This window comes from Bombyx mandarina, chromosome 16, assembly GCF_030267445.1.
Source record: "Bombyx mandarina strain Sakado chromosome 16, ASM3026744v2".
NCBI lineage: Eukaryota > Metazoa > Arthropoda > Insecta > Lepidoptera > Bombycidae > Bombyx > Bombyx mandarina.
The window spans coordinates 3,585,718-3,604,687 of NC_143222.1; the positions used below are offsets into that span (position 1 = coordinate 3,585,718).

The 18,970-nt window shown below is 37.2% G+C and overlaps 1 protein-coding gene across 1 annotated transcript; it reads left to right on the top strand.

The window, feature by feature from the left end:
- The first annotated feature begins 738 nt into the window (after positions 1-738).
- On the top strand, positions 739-18,418 carry LOC114252870 (uncharacterized). The gene is made up of 12 exons (XM_028187545.2): positions 739-1,073; positions 2,120-2,262; positions 3,006-3,315; positions 3,965-4,067; positions 5,966-6,053; positions 7,601-7,761; positions 8,939-9,124; positions 10,657-10,839; positions 12,150-12,297; positions 12,651-12,831; positions 14,846-14,988; positions 18,217-18,418. The coding sequence occupies exons 1-12, from the start codon at positions 1,013-1,015 to the stop codon at positions 18,322-18,324; spliced, it is 1,815 nt and encodes a 604-aa protein (XP_028043346.2). The 5' UTR covers positions 739-1,012; the 3' UTR covers positions 18,325-18,418.
- The last annotated feature ends 552 nt before the right edge of the window (positions 18,419-18,970 follow it).

Here is an 18,970-nt window from a genome sequence, read left to right on the forward strand (position 1 = left end):
AAAATGTTTTTTTTTATTTTTTGCAAATATCTCGTTTTCGTAATGATTATTATATGTTTAACAATAAATTATAACCTTAACATTACGAGTTTTTCATCGAGACTATCAGTTGATCTCAGATAATTCTCTGACCGCGCGCTCTACGCCCTCTATCTCGAAAACAATTCATTGTATAAAAAAATGTTAAATAAAAAAGTTGTAGAGAATTTAATTCTCAACAATATTGATAATTGATGATAAATACAAATAGCGTAAAACCCATAGAAAACGAGATATTTGCAAAAAATAAAAAAAAAAAGATGTCGATTTTGTGACCTTTGACCCCTGACTTTAAAACTTGCAACCATCCAATTATATGTAAATTTTGAGAACTGTTTTAGGATGTCGAAATACAAGTTTTTACGTGGTAATATACTGCGTATGTCGATTTTCCAAGATATGTACCTAATTTGACCTAAAATGACTGGACTACATAGACCTAGCCCACTGAGTTTCTCGCCGGATCTTCTGAGTGGGTCGCGTTTCCGATCCGGTGGTAGATTCTGCGAAGCACTGCTCTTGCTAAGGCCAGTGTTAGCATCATTCCGGTTTGAGCCCCGTGAGCTCACCTACTAAGTAGTTAAGGTTACGCTGAAATAGCCTCTCAAGGCTATCAGCTTAGGTAGGAAAAAAAAAATTTGTGTATAGAAGAACCGGTCGTCGCATTTTTACCGATCACCGCCACTAGTCGAAATCTGACTTGCGAGCACGCATCCTGTGTTACCTTTCTGTGTTACGCCTTTTTAATAATTGCCTCTTGTTTCGTGTACCCTGCTCGTGTTGCTTGGACTATCTATTTCTTGTTATTTTCTCCTTATTTCTATATTTTGTGTTCGTCTTAAATAAAAACTTTCTTTGTGTCCTTTTATGTTTGTAATCAAATTGCAAAGACATTATAATAATATTACAATCTAAGACGACTAAACAGTCACAGCTCAGAGGTCGAGCAGTTGACGTTGAGCTCGCATTTGCAATGTTGGTTAGTCTGTGTCTGTTGGCAGCACTCATCGAAGTCAAAGCGGCTGATTTTAATGGTAGGTTTCAATCTATCTTATGACAAGATCTATTCTATGTATTACCAAATTGCCTTGCATAACACAGTACCTATCAGAATAATAATATGCCCGGCCTTTTTATTAATTTTTTATTATTGCTTAGATAGGTGGACGAGCTTATTGAAGCGAGTTTATTGAAAAGTATAACAATACATTTTTTTCAATAAATTAGCGCTTGGGCCGACTGTGCCTTTCTATCGCCTGTTTCGCGCACTCGCTTGCACGCTCAGGCATAGGCGGAACGTGACACTTTTTCGTGCGTGCAGCCGGTGCTCATCGATTTATAAGACGTTATCACATAAAAATGCGGTTAAGTTTGGCCTTAAACGCCACTGGAGTGAAGTACGCTTTGTGGCAAAGTGCTCCTAAGAATGAGGAGCAGTTGATAGTTGTTGATAGAGCTACGTATCTCCGTATCTCCTATTGAACATCCAAACTGGTGTGAGGTTCGTCTTTTGATATAGTTTTTTTTTTTATTGCTTAGATGGATGGACGAGCTCACAGCCCACCTGGTGTTAGGTGTTTACTGGAGCCCATAGACATCTACAACGTAAATGCGCCACCCACCTCGAGATATAAGTTCTAAGATCTCAGTATAGTTACAACGGCTACCGCACCCTTCGAACCGAAACGCATTACTGCTTCACGGCGGAAATAGGCGGGGTGGTGGTACCTACCCGTGCGGACTCCCAAGAGGTCCTACCACCAGTGATTACGCAAATTATAATTTTGCGGGTTTGATTTTTATTACACGATGTTATTCCTTCACCGTGGAAGTCAATCGTGAACATTTGTTGAGTACTTCATTAGAAAAATTGGTACCCGCCTGCGGGATTCGAACACCGGTGCATCGCTACATACGAATGCACCGGACGTCTTATCCTTTAGACCACAACGACTTCAAATCAATTGTTCAATGAAAGATAAATTTTTTCCACTTTAATTTTGATTAGAGTGCTATTATTAGCGGTAGTATTCTATTAAAATTTTGTATCAGCGTTTCTAAGTTAAAGTTTTGCTTCCAGGGGAAGATTACTGGCTTCTTCCTCGTCTCTTCGATTTGGACAACTACGATGAGTGTCTTTCGCATCCCGACGGCTTGTACTGCCTCGGCAGCTTCCATCTTACACCTGCTGAACAACCGAACCGTGTTTACGAAATGATGACTGTAATTTCTTGATTTGACCTCTAGATATTATCTATTATCTTTATCTATCTAAATATATAAAAATGAATTTATGTTCGTTAGACTCGCTAAAACTCGAGAACGGCTGGACCGATTTGGCTAATTTTGGTATTGAACTATTTGTGGAAGTCCAGGGAAGGTTTAAAAGGTAGATGAATATGAAAATGCTTGGAATTAGATAAAAATAACAATTTTGTTTTCCCTTTGACGTGTCCCCCGTCGGACGGATTCCTTTTGTTTGTTTTAAGTTTATTTTAATACAAAAGTTTAGGTCTTTTATTTTTCGATTGAGGCACTACGAAGTCTGCCGGGTCAGCTAGTGTAAAATAGAAACGCATTTGTGCTGAAATCGTGCGTCAGTTGTCGTGCGTTGGTTCGTGCTGTGACACTACTGGATACCAGAGCCCATGGCGGGTGGAGTTGATATATAAAGTTGAAGCGTAAAAGAGGTAGCCGTTGTACTATAGAACAGATTTAGAGCTCATACGTAGTTGATGTCTATGGAATCTGCTAATCAGTTACTAAGTGGGCCGTTAGCTCGTTCACGTGTCTAAGACAAAATAACTACAGTTCTGTATATTGATAGATTCAGCGAAGCGCTGTTCTTGCTCGGGTCAGTGTTAGCAATCTCTCAGGGTCAGACTCGTGAGCTCACCTACCGTTCCGCGCGTATTTGCAACACGACATTTGTCAAATCAATTTAAGCGTCATTTGTCTTATTTCAGAACTATTCAAAGGAATTGTATAGGTTCAATCGCACTGTTATCCGACGTGGATGGTGTGTTAGTGCACGTGAGTCGAATGTAACAGCGGAGCCGATGAATAGGTTTGAGCACTGCGCTGCGGAGTGGGCCCGCTCTCGTCGCATGCGCGCCCGTCTACTCAGACTGGAGTACTGCAGGAGCCATAGCGACGTACACGCCACACGGAGCCCTGACAAGTCCGAACTAACATTTCTCATTGTGATAGCGGCGATAATATTATTGAATGCAGCCAGTACCGCGTATGATTACGCCACTCGGAATAATGAGAAAAGTGAGTGAATTAATGCTTTTATTATAACTAATATTGAAACGATTTGTTATCAGCCTTTCGGCTGTGCCCTTGGCATTGCTGACGTCCATGAACACAGGTAACCTCTCACCGGCAGGCCGGTGCTCGTCTGGTTATAAGGGCAACAACAAATGGATAAAGGTTGTTGATACATCGTAGAGAGTACCTTTAAGGTTAACTCTCCCTAAAAGTACATGTTGGCGGTCAGTGGATAGACTTTTGGGAATCCACTTGGGATTTCGGAGTAATAACGTCAGCAACACCAGTTCAGGCTACATCAAATGGAAGGTCTTCCACTGAGTGCGTAATATTGGTTGCTAGACCGAAGATTTGAATCCCTTTTTTTGGTATGGAAGGATAATAGCCCGATGGCCTTTTCAGCTTTACCAGGACAGACAGGCAAGCATGAGAACAGTTATATTTATAAGCTCATCTTGAAAATGTTGTTGGCGTGATTCAGGTTTTTGTCGATTTTTTTTTATTCTATGACAGATAGCGCTACAGGTCGCAATCACTGTAATGCTAATCTGTACCGCGCTCTAGGTCACTAGGTCTCTGCACATGTTATTAAAAAAAACATAGACCGATTTCAAGTACAGAACTTGTATTGGCATTGACCATTGTTTTTCAGAGATTGCTCTCCTAGCAACGTGGTCTGTTGTCGCCAACTGGAGGCAACTAGTTGAGCCTTATAAGTCACAACAGAAATCCCTACAAGTAGTCCAAGGAATAAAGTGAGTTCGTATATAATTTGTAAGAGCCGTGAGTGACAACGAAATTCCAATTTAAATAGTATGACTTTATAATACAAGAGCCCGTGAGCCCCAGATCTTCGTTATATTATAAAAGCTGAAAGTTTGTCAGCAGTCAACGCATGCTCCCAACATAGGTTAGAACGATGGATCGTTATGAAGTTTGGGTTACCGCAGATAAGCGGTACTAAAGGTGAATAAAATACCGATCTTAATTCATCAAATAATAAAGTACGATTTTTTGGTATTACCTTCACTATTCATTATTATATCATTTGGTATATTGTTAAAAATCACGTTAACCATTGCTAAACGTAAAACGAACAAAAGTTATGAATATGTTCAGTTAGAATTAATGAAACATGTTTTCGCAAGAAGCTTTAACGCGAACTAATCTAAGCTTTGATAAGACTTAATATAGTCAGTTAAAATATAAATAAAAAATTGGCTCAATAATCTCTTGGACAATAATAAATGTATATAAAATCATATCTTGGTCACACGGTGATACATTTTAACTGTTCTAAATTATACGTACAAAAAATATCCTATGATATTAAGTTGAATTCTTTAGATGGTTTTTTTCGTCTTCTTTGAATCTCTGTGTTGGCTGTTCACAATGAGATTTAAAAAACTATCATGGAAAAAAGTAATGTACTGATATGACCGTAGTCTTCACGATTGTACTGTACACCAGTAATTCATTAATGGAGCCCTAATAATTATTAGGCAATCTTTTTCTGCCCCAGCTAAGACGCATTTGAACATTAGTAGCGAACTTAAGTTTTTTTTCAAGTTGTATTTATTTTTAACACTACTAATATATTTGTTGTTCAGTCAGTCAAAACACCCTTAATATATTAAATATTTCTTAATACGTCCGGAGTTAAAGGCAATGTTAAGATTGGAGATGGGATTTGATCGATAAGATTCGATGATTTTTTTGTTGATATAAATGGCGTTGATTTAACTATGTTTCCCGAGAGCGTGTCCTTCTACGTTTCCTCCTTCAAAGCTTGAAAGTGGTTTGGCTATGTCCTTTACGATAACTGATATCCACACAACAGTGCTAGTGCGGTAAAGGCTAGGGGCTCATCTGCTTTCGAATTAATAAACAAAATTAAATGACTTTTTTCATGTTATATTTTTTAAGTATGGCAATAAGCTTGTTCTGGCACTATTGTTTCCAGTGCCGAGCTTACAAAAATCTACAAGTATTAATAATACGGCTATATTCTGTTAATTGAAAAAAAATTGGAACGAAATGAGGCGAAGTTAATTTATTTGAGACTGTAATTAGTTGGGATTATTATTAAATGGAATGAGATGAGATGAGATGAATTAAAGTCTCAGTGAAAAAGTGTATTTATTGAGACTTCTGTTTTACTGGTGCTAGGACCCTTTGTGAGTCCGCACGGGTAGGTACCACCGCCCCACCTATTTCTGCCGTGAAGCAATAATGCGTTTCGGTTTGAAGGGTGGGGCAGCCGTTGTAACTATACTGAGACCGTAGAACTTATATCTCAAGGTGTGTGGCGCATTTACGTTGTAGATGTGTACGGGCTCCAGTAACTACTTAACACCAGGTGGGCTGTGAGCTCGTCCACACATGTAGGCAATAAAAATAAAATAAAAACTTTTTGGAAGAGCCCGAGAAGCCACGTCCAGCGGTTTGTTTCATTTTCTCACATTTGTGCAGTCTCACAGATGCTCAACAGTTAATAAACCACCGTTATTACACATTAAAATCTGCATAAAAAGTGATTTAAGAGAATAAAACAATTCACAGACTTCGTTTCTAGCGTTCCCGCCATAAATCCAAAATGACTTTCACCCGCCATAACTATCACAGATAAACATAATTTTTGTACCATTTTCAGAGTCATAGCTTGTGCGTGTATCTGTATTGTGCATAGTGCAATATTATTATATTCATTGTTCTTGTACGAACCTAGAGAAATGGAGCAGGCAAGTGTATATATAAATATTTGAAAGTTTTGTAAACTTTTCATCACGTTTTCATTTTGTTTGTTTTTCAACATTGTAAAGTATAAATAATAGCTTGGGGAAAAGTTTCTTCGCATTTTTTAAGAAAATTCATAACATTATTTAATATAGTTTATTTAGTGTATGTAGGTACCATTTTGTTCGATAGCTTTTTGCCATCTTGTAGGTAGGCATATGATCCCATTGCTATAGAAATTTTTGACCTTTTGATCAAAATACCGCGATAATTAGATTTGGCAGTCCTCTCGTGATGTTAACCTGACACTGCCTAAAGAAATCTGAAGAGACCGAAACAGGGGGAAATCTGAAGGTGCAAGGTCAGGACTATACGGAGGATGCATTAACACCTCCCAGCCAAGCTCTTTTAATTTTTGCTGAATGGCTAAAAATGTGTGCGGTCTAGCGTTATCATGATGCAAAACCACACCCCTTCTGTTGATTAATTCTGACCGCTTTCTTTCAACTTCTTGCTTTAATCTCATCAGTTGTTTGCAGTAGAGCTCAGAATCGATGGTCCTGCTTAGTATAAACAGCTCATAATGAATAATGCCCTTCCAATTTCACCACATACACAGCACCACCTTGTTGCGAGTCAACCCGGGTTTTGCCACAGACTGTGAAGCCTGTCCGGCCTTTGACAACGACCTTTTTCGCACGTTCTTGTCGTACGTGATCCACTTTTCATCACCAGTTATCAGCTACTTCAGCTACGTCGTAACTACTGATATGCCGATCTTGCTCCACTTTTTCAAAAATGGCATCCATTTTATTCGTAATAGGGCGACCAGAGCGACGTGAATCTTTGACATCAAAATTTCCGAATTGAAAAGGCTTAAACCAAATTTGTGCTACTCTCACAGACACTGCACTAGGTCCAGAAAATAGCCCATAAAAGTCGCAAATTTATTTCGCGGCATGCGTTGCGTTTTTACTTTTTTGTAGTAAAATTTTAAAATGTATCGAATTTCTTCATTAGATTCACTCATCTTGACAGCACGAAAAATAAATAAAAATCACACATTTTCTTAATTTGAATTTGGAATTATCTTCTTTAAATTTTAAACTTTAATGATACCAAAAGCAGCCAGATACAAATAGTATAGCCAAAGAGATTTTATTACAAGTTCATACATACTATAATGCGAAAAGACTTTTCCCCCAACCTATTAATTACCCTGGTGCCTAATAGTAAGCGCGGGGTCAATATATTTTATGGAATACGTACAAATGTGACAGGTTCATTGAAATTGCCGAGGGCGGCGTCCTTTGACACCGCTGCGCCCACACCCTGCCCCATAGATAAAGCTGCCTCTGAATATTATAACAATACTGCTTCTATTATGTTACTCTGTGGTCAAGCAAAACTGCTACCGTGCCGTTTTTGAATCCGGTAACTGTAGTTTTCAGTAGTATACCGGCATCAGGAATATCATGCTCTTAAGCACGGAACTTCTTCCGCGAACCTTTTTTAAGATACTTTCTTAGAATTTTCATGATAAAATTTTCAGGTAATAGCGAATCCATTAACAATGACGATCCAGAACAGTACGACGGTCGTGCACATGTTCATTGTACTGTCAAGTTTCCTTACTGCTCACAATCTGTTAAGGTCAGACAAACAGTTTGGTTTCGGTACATTCTTAAGGTTGCTCGCGAAAAGAATAATTAGGTAAGTGTTTTTTTTAAAATATTCCTTTAAACTTTAACGTTATAAAGCTTGTGACACATCTGTAGGGTGACCAGAGTGTTGTACTCATTTTGCAATCACATCATGGCTTACCTACCCTCGAGCCGGAATATAGACTTCATAGATCAGGACGATTTTTAATACGATTTTGTTTTATACTTTACTACTATTACTTTACTACTAACTATTTTATTTTATACTTATGTAAGTATCTATGTTACTACGCATGCATCAGCCCGCTGAGTTTCTTGTCGGATCTTCTCAGCGGGTCGCGATTCCGATCCGGTGGTAGATTCATACGCGAAGCAATTGCTCTGGAGTTGTAAGGTCTCCTTCGGAGGCGCTCGGGCAGTTGTTAGCAAATTCCACCCCTCCTGGCTGAGCCTTTGCTGGTCCACCTGTCCTGGTGAAACTGGAAAGGCCTCCGGGCCACCAGTAATCTATCACTCATAAAAAAAAAAGAATATTTATAACCACGCACCCCATGCTTTTTTCACAATAAATTAATTTTCTAATTTTTAGGCGGATTCAGTATAAAAGCGTCTTTCTTCAAAAAAAATTAAAATTAAAATTTATTCCATTTGGAATCAAACCTTTAAAAGCGTCGAATATTAAATACCAAGGACAACAAGTAACAGAAAATTTATTAGAAACTTACCACGGTCCGATTCTAAATAATAATAACTAGTGTTCGTTCTGTGAACGAAATTCGACTTTATTTACTGACGTTTCAAGGTTTATAATAAATTTCCTCTGTTGTTTTGTCAATGATATTAAAAGAATAATACAAATAGAACTATTAAATTTTTTATATATTCCAGTCTAGTCGTACTCGCCCACTTCGCCGCGCATTTAAAATTAACATTATTATTTATTGTCAATATTATTAGGGAGTCCAACACTCACATAAATCCATTAAGTACATGGCTTTTCTACATGGATACCAAGCTTCAATTCAATCGGATGCATGGTTCAGTAGTTATAACGGAACATCCGTAAAAACCACTCTATAAATAGATTTATATATTAGTATAGATAACGCTAAACAACGTTAAATAATACTAAAGAAAAAAGAAATAGAAAAATCGGTTGAAAAACAAATGCGAGAATCGTACTTAGCTTTGCCTAATTAAATACATAATATGATTATTTGTTTCAGATTGAGCCCTGTGTGTCTATTGGTGATCGGTTTCGCCGGGACCTGGTGGCCCCGGGTCAGTGACGGACCTCTGTGGCCGGCTGCGGTCGCGGAGCAGAGTAAAATCTGCCGCGAGAAGTTCTGGGCGCACGCGTTCTTTATCAATAACCTGGTGGAGCCGGACAAGTTCTGTTTGTTACCGACCTGGTGAATAGCTTATTGTGTTAATCTTCAAAAATTATTTTTGTCATATCAATGTCATTGTTGCGTTCTATTTTCATTTGCAGTTCAAAATATGCCTAAACAAAAAATCATAATTCTGTTGATACCGATCACGATATTGGAGTGAAGTCATAAAGGTTTTATATTGTCATCGGTTCTTGATGACTATTCAAGTTTTCAAGTTAATCAGACGTCTTGAAATCTGTGTGAATGACGTTAAATGATTCCGTTATATACTTATAACATTACACATACTAATTCCGTAGTACTAAACCAATAATTAGCCGTTTTAAAAAAACAATATCGATTAACTAACAAATCATCATCATCATCATCAGCCTATAGCAGTCGACTGCTGGACATGGCCTCTCCAATTGTTCGCCACTGTGCACGATCCTCGGCTTCTCTCATCCAGCTCCTGCCAGATCATCACTCCACCGAACCTGAGGGCGTCCTGCACTGCGTCTTCCAGTTCGTGGTCTCCACTCAAGAACTAACAAATACGCTATTATTATAATTATTTTGTATTTTTTTTTCTCAGCAGACGCTGGTACGTCTTTATTATTTACGGGTCTTAGCCAAGTACATAAATAATAAGGAATAAATATTTTTAATGTAAAAGGTCGTGTTCGTTAGTTGAGCTTTCTTCTCTTTCTAAAAACTTACGAACAGTTCTGTATGTATGTGTTTAATACAGCAGCTATTTGTATTTGCACGAAAGTGTTGGGTTTCAGATCAATTAACTTCAAATTATTATTATTATTATTTAGAAATTCGACCAAAAGCCTGAATTCCGATAAACACATTACAAAGATTATCTTGGCGACAGCTTTTTTTTTTTTTATGAAATACGTACTTAACACTTGTTCACGATTGACTTCCTTGAAGGAATAATATCGCGTAATAAATATCAAACACGCGAAATTTTACTAATTTGCGTAATTTCTGGTGTTAGGACGCCTTGTGAGTCTACACGGGTAGGTACCACCACCCTGCCTATTTTTGCCGTGAAGCAGTAATGCGTTTCAGTTTGAAGGGTGGAGCAGCCGTTGTAACTATACTGAGACCGTAGAACTTATATCTCAAGGTAGGTAGTGCATTTACGTTGTACCTAGATGTCTATGAGCTCCGGTTACAACTTAACACCAGGTGGGCCGTGAGCTCATTCACCCACCTACGAATCTACTCCTGGTGTTTGGGTTAGGTTCTTCATTTTTTCCCCCTACATATTCGCTAAGGGGTCAGATACGTCCGGACGTGTAGGTAAGCTCACGGGTTCAACCTGTGAGAAATTGCTAACTCTAGCAAGAGCTGTGCTTCGCAGAATATAACACCGGGTCGGAATCGCGACTCACTGAGAAGATCCGGCGAGAAACTCAGTCTATGGAGGCTCTTCAAGCACCGGTCATCGTCCTGGTCTCACTCATTACTCATCTTATTTTCCAATTGATTGATCAGAAACAGTAAGGGCTGTCGAATAATTTACGCATCCATAACGAGTATTTCCATTTCGTCAGGTATATAGCGGTCGACATGCAGATGTCCATACTAGCAGCTATCTTAACAATGATCCTGGCCAAGTTCAGTAAGAAAGCTGTGCCGATTCTCGTGATTCTATTCATAGGAGCCATAGTGTTGAATGCAGGCTTGGCGTACATATACGAATGGAAGTCAATGTTGTATTTTGCAACAGTCGCAGAGTGAGTATTCCCATATCTCTTAAGCGGATAGATAGAAAAGACCGCGAAGATACTGACGGTACGTGACCGAAAATCAAGAGCAATCAATGACACTGTGAACACTAGACGGCAAAGGTGGCAAGCTCACCTACCCTGACAGAGCGTAGCTGAAATAGCCCCTAAGCCTAAGCCCAATAGATAAGGAAATAAAAGATGGCAAGAGCACAGAGATTGCTAAAGCACGAATCCACTGCAATATTCTACTACTCAGAACCGCTTTTATTAATTATATTTATGTATTGTACAAAGGCACTTTCTATTTCTATATAAGTACTTATAAGAAGAAGTAATATTTAGTATTAGAATAAACGTGACGAGACTGACTGAGTTGCAGGTAATAAAATGCCTATCAACGCAGGGTTATTTAAATGTTATCGTGCAAATTTTAATTTTTTTTTATAACTATGCAGATAGCCTTGAGTGGTTATTTCAGTTTCTCCTTGACGTGTAGGTGAGTTTAGGGGGCTCAAACCGGGAGTGTTGCTAACACTGGCCCTAGCGAGAGCAGTGCTTCGTAGAATCTACCACCGGATCGGAAACGCGACCCACTGAGAAGATCTGGCGAGAAACTCAGTGGGCTGTGTCTATGGGTTAATTTACTCGCCGAGCCTTTCGTCCCAAGCAACGGATTCGACAAGAACGATGACCGGAAATTATCGATACATACAAAGCATTAGCGCTTTGTGGGATATTGAATAGGAAAGAAAATACAAAGGCGAATTGGGAGCCACTTGAGATTTGTGCAAAATTGAGAATGCTTCATCCACAGTGTGTTAAGGGAGATCATTTGTACACAGTGGCTTGGCTGTACCTCTAGTATTGCTGATGACCATGAGCAGTAGTGGGCCGTAACCGGGTCTGCCTCAGCAAGCAACAAAAAAGAATGGAAGAATGTATTAGTAACTACGTGACTATGGAGGGTAGAGGCAAGGAACACCATCTTGTATCATCAAGTTGAAAACTGTCCAACAGCACGTTATGCACTTGAAGACTTACTGAAATAGCGCAAGTGTAGAAAATGGAAATGATATCAATATAGTATTGATATAAATAAAGTGAAGTGTGCTGGGTTGAAGTGAAGTATCGTAGTTTATGGCGCTGTTTTTAAAATCCTTTCAGTTGCTACTACGAGTATGACGCCACCTTAATTGGTTCTCTTTCAGCGGATACTTTTTAATACACTGAGATGGTGCTCCTCACTTTTACCCTCCATACCCTGGAACAGACAGTATGTATACAGCACGTCGTACAATTTCGATTATTTGTTTCAGAAATATCCACACTTTATTCCGTGATATTCCATCATTGGGCCACTTTTACATGTCGCCTTGGGGCAGTCTTCCAGCTTGTATCGCGGGGCTCACCGTAGGACATTTGGTCCATTTTACCGAGGGAGAAACCTTGGGAAACACACACAAGGTCAATGATACATTATTTCACTTATTACTATTATTACTATTTCTAATGCACTCGATATTGTTTTTAAGATCGCGCTTGTTATGTCTGTAATATTTATTGGAGTAACTTTACCGCGAAGCAGTGACGGAGGATTGTCTATCGATTTCTTTGATTTTCGCTTTTATTTTTATACAACTGCAAATGTTTGAGTGGTTACCGGAATCCATATATATCAACAACGTAAATGTCTCAATTCTATAGAACAAGGGCTGCCGCACCTTCCAAACCACAGCGAAGAAGGATCCCTTTGTTATAATGCCGCAATTGCAAGGAGCTTATAGTTAAAAAAGCCTGACATAATTGTGATTTTTCAGCGACGGCTCCACAAATTATTTTACATTCTGTGTATACCTATCCTGGTGGGCTGGTCGATGCTGGGTATCTACTTCCAGCATATCCGGCATCCGATCTTCGTAGCAGCGTACGCGGCTCTCGAGAGATCAATTTTTCAGATCATGTGCATCCTTGCGTGTATAGCATTAGCCATCATAAATAGTGAGTATTTAAATAGAAAATCTCTATAAGCTGATCATTCCAACTGTATTCGATTTAGAACTAGAACTACATATTTTTATTCTTACCTATTCGCTCCTCACCGAACCCGTCGCTTGCGACGAAGGGCTCGGCGAGTAAATTAACCCTTTATAGTTTCTCGGTGGATCTTCTCAGTGGGTCGCGTTTCTAATGCGGTGGTAGATTCTGCGAAGCGCTGGTCTTGCTAGGGTCAGTGTTAGCAATACTCCGGTTTGAGCCCCGTGAGCTCACCTACACACGTTAGGCTGAAGCTGAAATAGCCTCTCAAGGCTATCAGAATAAGTAGGAAAAAAAGATTTGAACATCATATGACTAAAAGCAGCTCCACATCGCATGTCGCCTACGACATAATATTACGACATAATAAATGGAAAGGCGATCCACTAAGAAGATCCGGCGAGAAACTCAGTGGGCTGTGTCTATGGGTTAAGATGTTCAAGATCTTCGCAGCGAGAAACGAAACGCATAAACTGATTTTTTATATTATCTGTGCATTTTTTACTCCCTCACGACTTTGGGACTTTTTGGCGGGAACGCGAGGAGTGAAGTTGTGTGATTTGTTTTATTTTGTCTATTTAGTGTTTCTTCGGGTTTAAATGTGTAATAATGGTGGTTTATTAACTGTTTAGTATCTGTGAAAGTACATAAATGTAGGAAAATGAAACAAAGCCGCTGGACGTAACTTCTCGGGATCCTCCAAAAAGTCCACTTAAAAATTTTTAGTAAATAACCACCATTTTACTGAGATTATATTTCATCCCATATCATCTCATTTCATTTAATTTCATCCCAGTTGATTAATGTCTCAAATTAAACATCTTCATTTCATTTCATTTATCTCCATATTATCATTTTTCATAAAAATAAGAATATAAATTAAAATAAGACATGACTTAAAGGTCTTAGTCACCAGGTCATAAAATCCCTTAAAAAAACACGACTTTGGCGCATTTTCTAAACATTTTCAAATATTTTATCTTCGGACTCAAGTTAAATAACATCACTTCCACAAACCGGTTTAGCGGTAGGCAGCGGCTTGGCTCTGCTCCTGGCATTGCTGAAGTCCATGGGCGACGGTAACCACTTACCATCAGGTGGGCCGTACGCTCGTCTGCCTACAAAGACAATAAAAAAAAAACCGACTTATTATTTATCCCCGGGCGAGTAATTGTGTACTCGCTACAGCACCTACCGTTGCTCACTCAGCACTACTTTTGGTTGACTGGTACAAAATGCCTTAGGCATTAGGTCATCCATGTATGTAGATAAATAATACATGAAGTGCAATACACAATTCGAAAAGTAACATGAGTTGTCGTTGATCCAATCGAAGTCAACGGTATTCACGAAAACTGTAAATAATTATTGGAAAAGTCTGAAATAATAATAATAAAGAACACGAGATGAAACCACTAAAGTATTTTATATATGGTTCGAAAAATAATAAGTTGCAATGCGCAATCGAGGCCTATAAAATCAAAGGCAGCTAAATTCAAGTCTGTCAAATATTCAGGTAAACTACAAAAATCGGCCCTAAACACGTCATTAAGGATCCTCCCGATCCATTGAAGTACTGCTCTTGCTAGGGCCAGTGTTGGCAACACTCCCGGTTTGACAAGCTAAAATAACTTTGTTCGGATAGCTACGATATTCTTTATTTTAAAGCACATTTATAAAGAATGAGAATATTACTAATAATCTGAATTTTAAATGATAAAACTTCGTTTATTACTACTTAGTATACAGAGTAAAAATAATTTTTTTGAACTGAATTTGTTAGAGATTTAGCTGCATTTGTTATAATATAAAAACACTAAAGCGTATCCAACTGACTAAACAAGATAGCGCTATTGTTAATCCATTTTACGACATTAAGGCGTTTAGCTGCCTTTGATTTTATAGGCCTCAATTATGTTACAGTGTTATTAAGCTGTAGATATTGTATCGAATTTATTGTGTCGATCATTACTTTCAGATTTAAGCTTAAACGCATTCACCTGGCAAGGGTGGCATCTGTTGGCGCAGCTCTCTCTGCCCGTGCTGCAGATACACTGGTGCATAGCGTTGTTCATCATTGGTCAATCGCCTCAGCCAGTTGCGGCCTCGGTCCTTAACATTGTGAGCGCATTATCATTTCGTGTTTGAGCAAATGAAACATAATAACAAGTAACCTTTTCTGATCAGTCAAAACGTCAACAGCCATGTTTCGCACGCCGTGACGTGGCGCTCTCTGATTGGTGTTTGCTGTCACGTAATTTAATAGCTATTTTTCAGAATCTCAGTAAAAAAATATTAATATTCTTTAATTTTTATGTTCAATAATTGAGTCGTCTATTATCAAAGGTGGCAATCTGTGCATTTGGACAAAAAAATGTTATTGATATGTCAATACAGATTGATTTGAATATAATCGTCTCCTTCAAAGAATACGGTTCAAAACCTGCATTAAATAAAGGTTAATAGTTAACCTGTTATTTATCTAAGATGTCGTTCCGAAGAGTTTTGTGACTGCCAATGGAATACAAAGTCAATAATTCGTTTTTCTGATTTACCAATATTGTTCAAAAGTCAGATTGCCGGCTTTGATAATAGTCGACTCAATTATGAGTTTGGCTTATTTATATATTATTATCTTAATTGATAATTGGAATCAAAAAATTATAAAAACTGAGTACCTATTTGTTTATTCCTTTTTTTATTTAAACCTTGTCTTTCACAATAAGTACCTAGGTAGTTCTTCTATTCTATTTTAATACAAAGTCTGTTGTAATTGGGTTTGAGTTTCAAGCGATCTTAATGATGATAATTTGAATGGCTGTTAATTAGAATATCCGTGTCTTCGTTTCTTTGAGGTTCTACGAAAATTCTCCATCTCTTTTTCGACAGTGTCTCACGTAGGTATTTTAATTAAAAAAAACTCTTTAATTCCTAAGCCATTAATGCCTTCAATACTGCAGGAAGAGATATTTATGATTCAGTAAGGATGCGTATCACTACCCGACCTTTACATTATCACTACATAGTATAAAACAAAGTCGCTTTCTCTGTCCCTATATCTGTCTGTCCCTATGTATGCTGCTTAAATCTTTAAAACTACGTATAGACCAGGGTAGAAGCCTTTAAAAATAATGAAAAGTGAAAGAAAATAATAGTAGGATGAAACCCATTAGAAAAGGAGGACAATATTATAAAAATGGAAGGAAAAATAATTTACGGGCGATCTGAGGTCGGGAAGGGGATGGGGGGGGATTAAGGGTAAAAAACGGTTTTTCTCGATTTCCGGCAAAACTAAAAGTCCTATGGAAAAAAGTTAAATGGCAAAGTTGTAGGTAATAAAAAGATCTAAAACTTTTGTATTTACACTTTTTTCACATAACCTCAAAATTTATGTAAAAAATTAAAAAAAACAAGTTTTTGGTTTTTTATTTTTATCTTTTTAAAAAAAAAATCTTTTTTCACGAAATTTGCTGAAAACTTACCTTTTTATGTCTCAAATACGCTGTAATTTATTTGATTAGAAATATTTATTTTTTCACCTTATTTTGAATTAATATCAAAAAGGACCCTAATTTTCAATCGAAAATTCACCCGTCAAAATATCAGCTTTTTTCAAAAAGTTGGTATGTTTTCTGCTCGTTGAAATCTCTACTTTCCGATGGTGAAAAAAAAAAAATGTTACTGTAGTAAATCTTCTCAGAAAATGCAAAAAATCGAAAAAAAAACTCGAATTCGAATAAATTTTTTTAATTATTATATACAATTTTTTATTTTAATATTTACACTTTAATTACTCGAAAAACATAAGATTACATACCTGATTAACTTATATACCTGAGTAACCTACGAAAAATTTCAGCACATCAAAAGATATTTGAAACATGTGAAATATACATGAAAATCAGCCAAAAGTTAGTTATTAAAAATATATTTACGATATATATTTTATATATATATTTATATATTTTTTATAGATTTTTAATATATTGTTTATGTATTTAGAAATATATATTTTCCTGGGAGTAACTAAATTTGTTTGTGCAAAATTAAGGAGATTATTATTTTTTAATAACTAACTTTTGGCTGACTTTCATGTATATTTCATATATTTCAAATACCTTTTGATGTGCTAAAATTTTTCGTAGGTCACTCAGGTATATAAGTTATCTAAAAATAGTTATAAATAGGCATCTACGCATATAATTTTAAGAAGATTCGACAACTTTCTCCAAATATTGTAAATGTCTTATTAAATATGAATTTTATTAACTTATTTGTTTGTTAATTATAGTATTATATTTTGATTTGCAATTTTTTTCTATCAATGTAACATGTAATCTTATGTTTTTCGAGTAATTAAAGTGTAAATTTTAAAATAAAAAATGGTATATAATAATTAAAAAAAATATTCGAATTCGAGTTTTTTTTCTATTTTTTGCATTTTCTGAGAAGATTTACTATAGTAACATATATTTTTTTTTCACCATCGGAAAGTAGAGATTTCAACGAGCAGAAAACATACCAACTTTTTGAAAAAAGCTGATATTTTGACGGGTGAATTTTCGATTGAAAATTAGGGTCCTTTTTTGATATTAATTCAAAATAAGGTGAAAAAATAAATATTTCTAATCAAATAAATTATAGCGTATTTGAGACATAAAAAGGTAAGTTTTCAGCAAATTTCGTGAAAAAAGATTTTTTTTTGAAAAAGATAAAAATAAAAAACCAAAAACTTGGTTTTTTTAATTTTTTACATACATTTTGAGGTTATGTGAAAAAAGTGTAAATACAACAGTTTTAGATCTTTTTATTACCTACAACTTTGCCATTTGACTTTTTTCCATAGGACTTTTAGTTTTGCCGGAAATCGAGAAAAACCGTTTTTTACCCTTAATCCCCCCCCCCATCCCCTTCCCGACCTCAGATCGCCCGTAAATTATTTTTCCTTCCATTTTTATAATATTGTCCTCCTTTTCTAATGGGTTTCATAATACTATTATTTTTTTGGTTTTAAAAATTATCGACACTGGTCTAGTAACGGATTTTGATGCGTTTTTATTTATTAGATAGAGTGATTGAAGAGGAAGGTTTTATGTATAGTAATATCCATTGAATAGTGGAGAAATCAATAATAAATTACAGTTTCCGAAGCGAAGCGAGGGCGGGTTGCTAGTAATTAATATATCGCAAAACTATCGTGCCGGCTTAAATATTTCTGTAGACGCTGTGCCATTGCAATTGAGATCTTGACTCTGTGTTTCATAGTGGTGATATTCGCTTTGCGTTTAGGTATACGAAACCTGTTAGTTTCGGAAGCCCGGATAAATAAGTATGTGATTTATGTTGCAGCTACCGGTTGGCGTTACCACAGTCTGTTTCACGTATCCACTGGCATTGTTATTGACTCTACTGGTTGAGCTGCCGATGAAGAGGACATTTGACTTTATTCTTCGTTGATTTTATATACAATTTCCGTCTTCTTATTTGTCCATTACGTGAATTTGTATGTGGGAGTTTGTGATACTTGTTGAAGATTAAATAATGTTTAAGATATGTTAATTTGTTTTATTTAAAACCAAATTAATAGTGTCTTTTTGATGGGTGTTAGGGGTGGCAATGGAATCACAGGTACTCAATAGCCAACCTCACCTACCTGTGGCGCACTCTGTTACCTAGGCCCTGGCGACCGACAGATGGCGGTATAAACATCCATAATAAGCTATGTCCCTAAATAAAAACGCACTAGGACATGGGTAGCAGCATGCCTGAGGAAAGGACATAGTACTGCGGTCACCAAACCGCCTGGCAAGCGTGGTGACTATTGCCATAACGCTCCCAATAGACAAAGCACAAAACAAAGGTTTCTAGTCCCGGACAGCTCCGCTATTCCTGGTTACGGCAGCGGCAACGGTAATGGTGGAGCATGGGGTGTCAAGAATCCCGCGGTGCGATCCGGCTACCATAAACGTCTGTGCCTTGACGTATACAATACCCGGACATTGTTGAAAGCTGAACATCTCCAAGAGCTGGAGGCAGAATTGAGCACAGTAAATTAGCATATTATTGGCCTATCGGAAGCCCGAGGAGAGGGAGAGAGTTACGA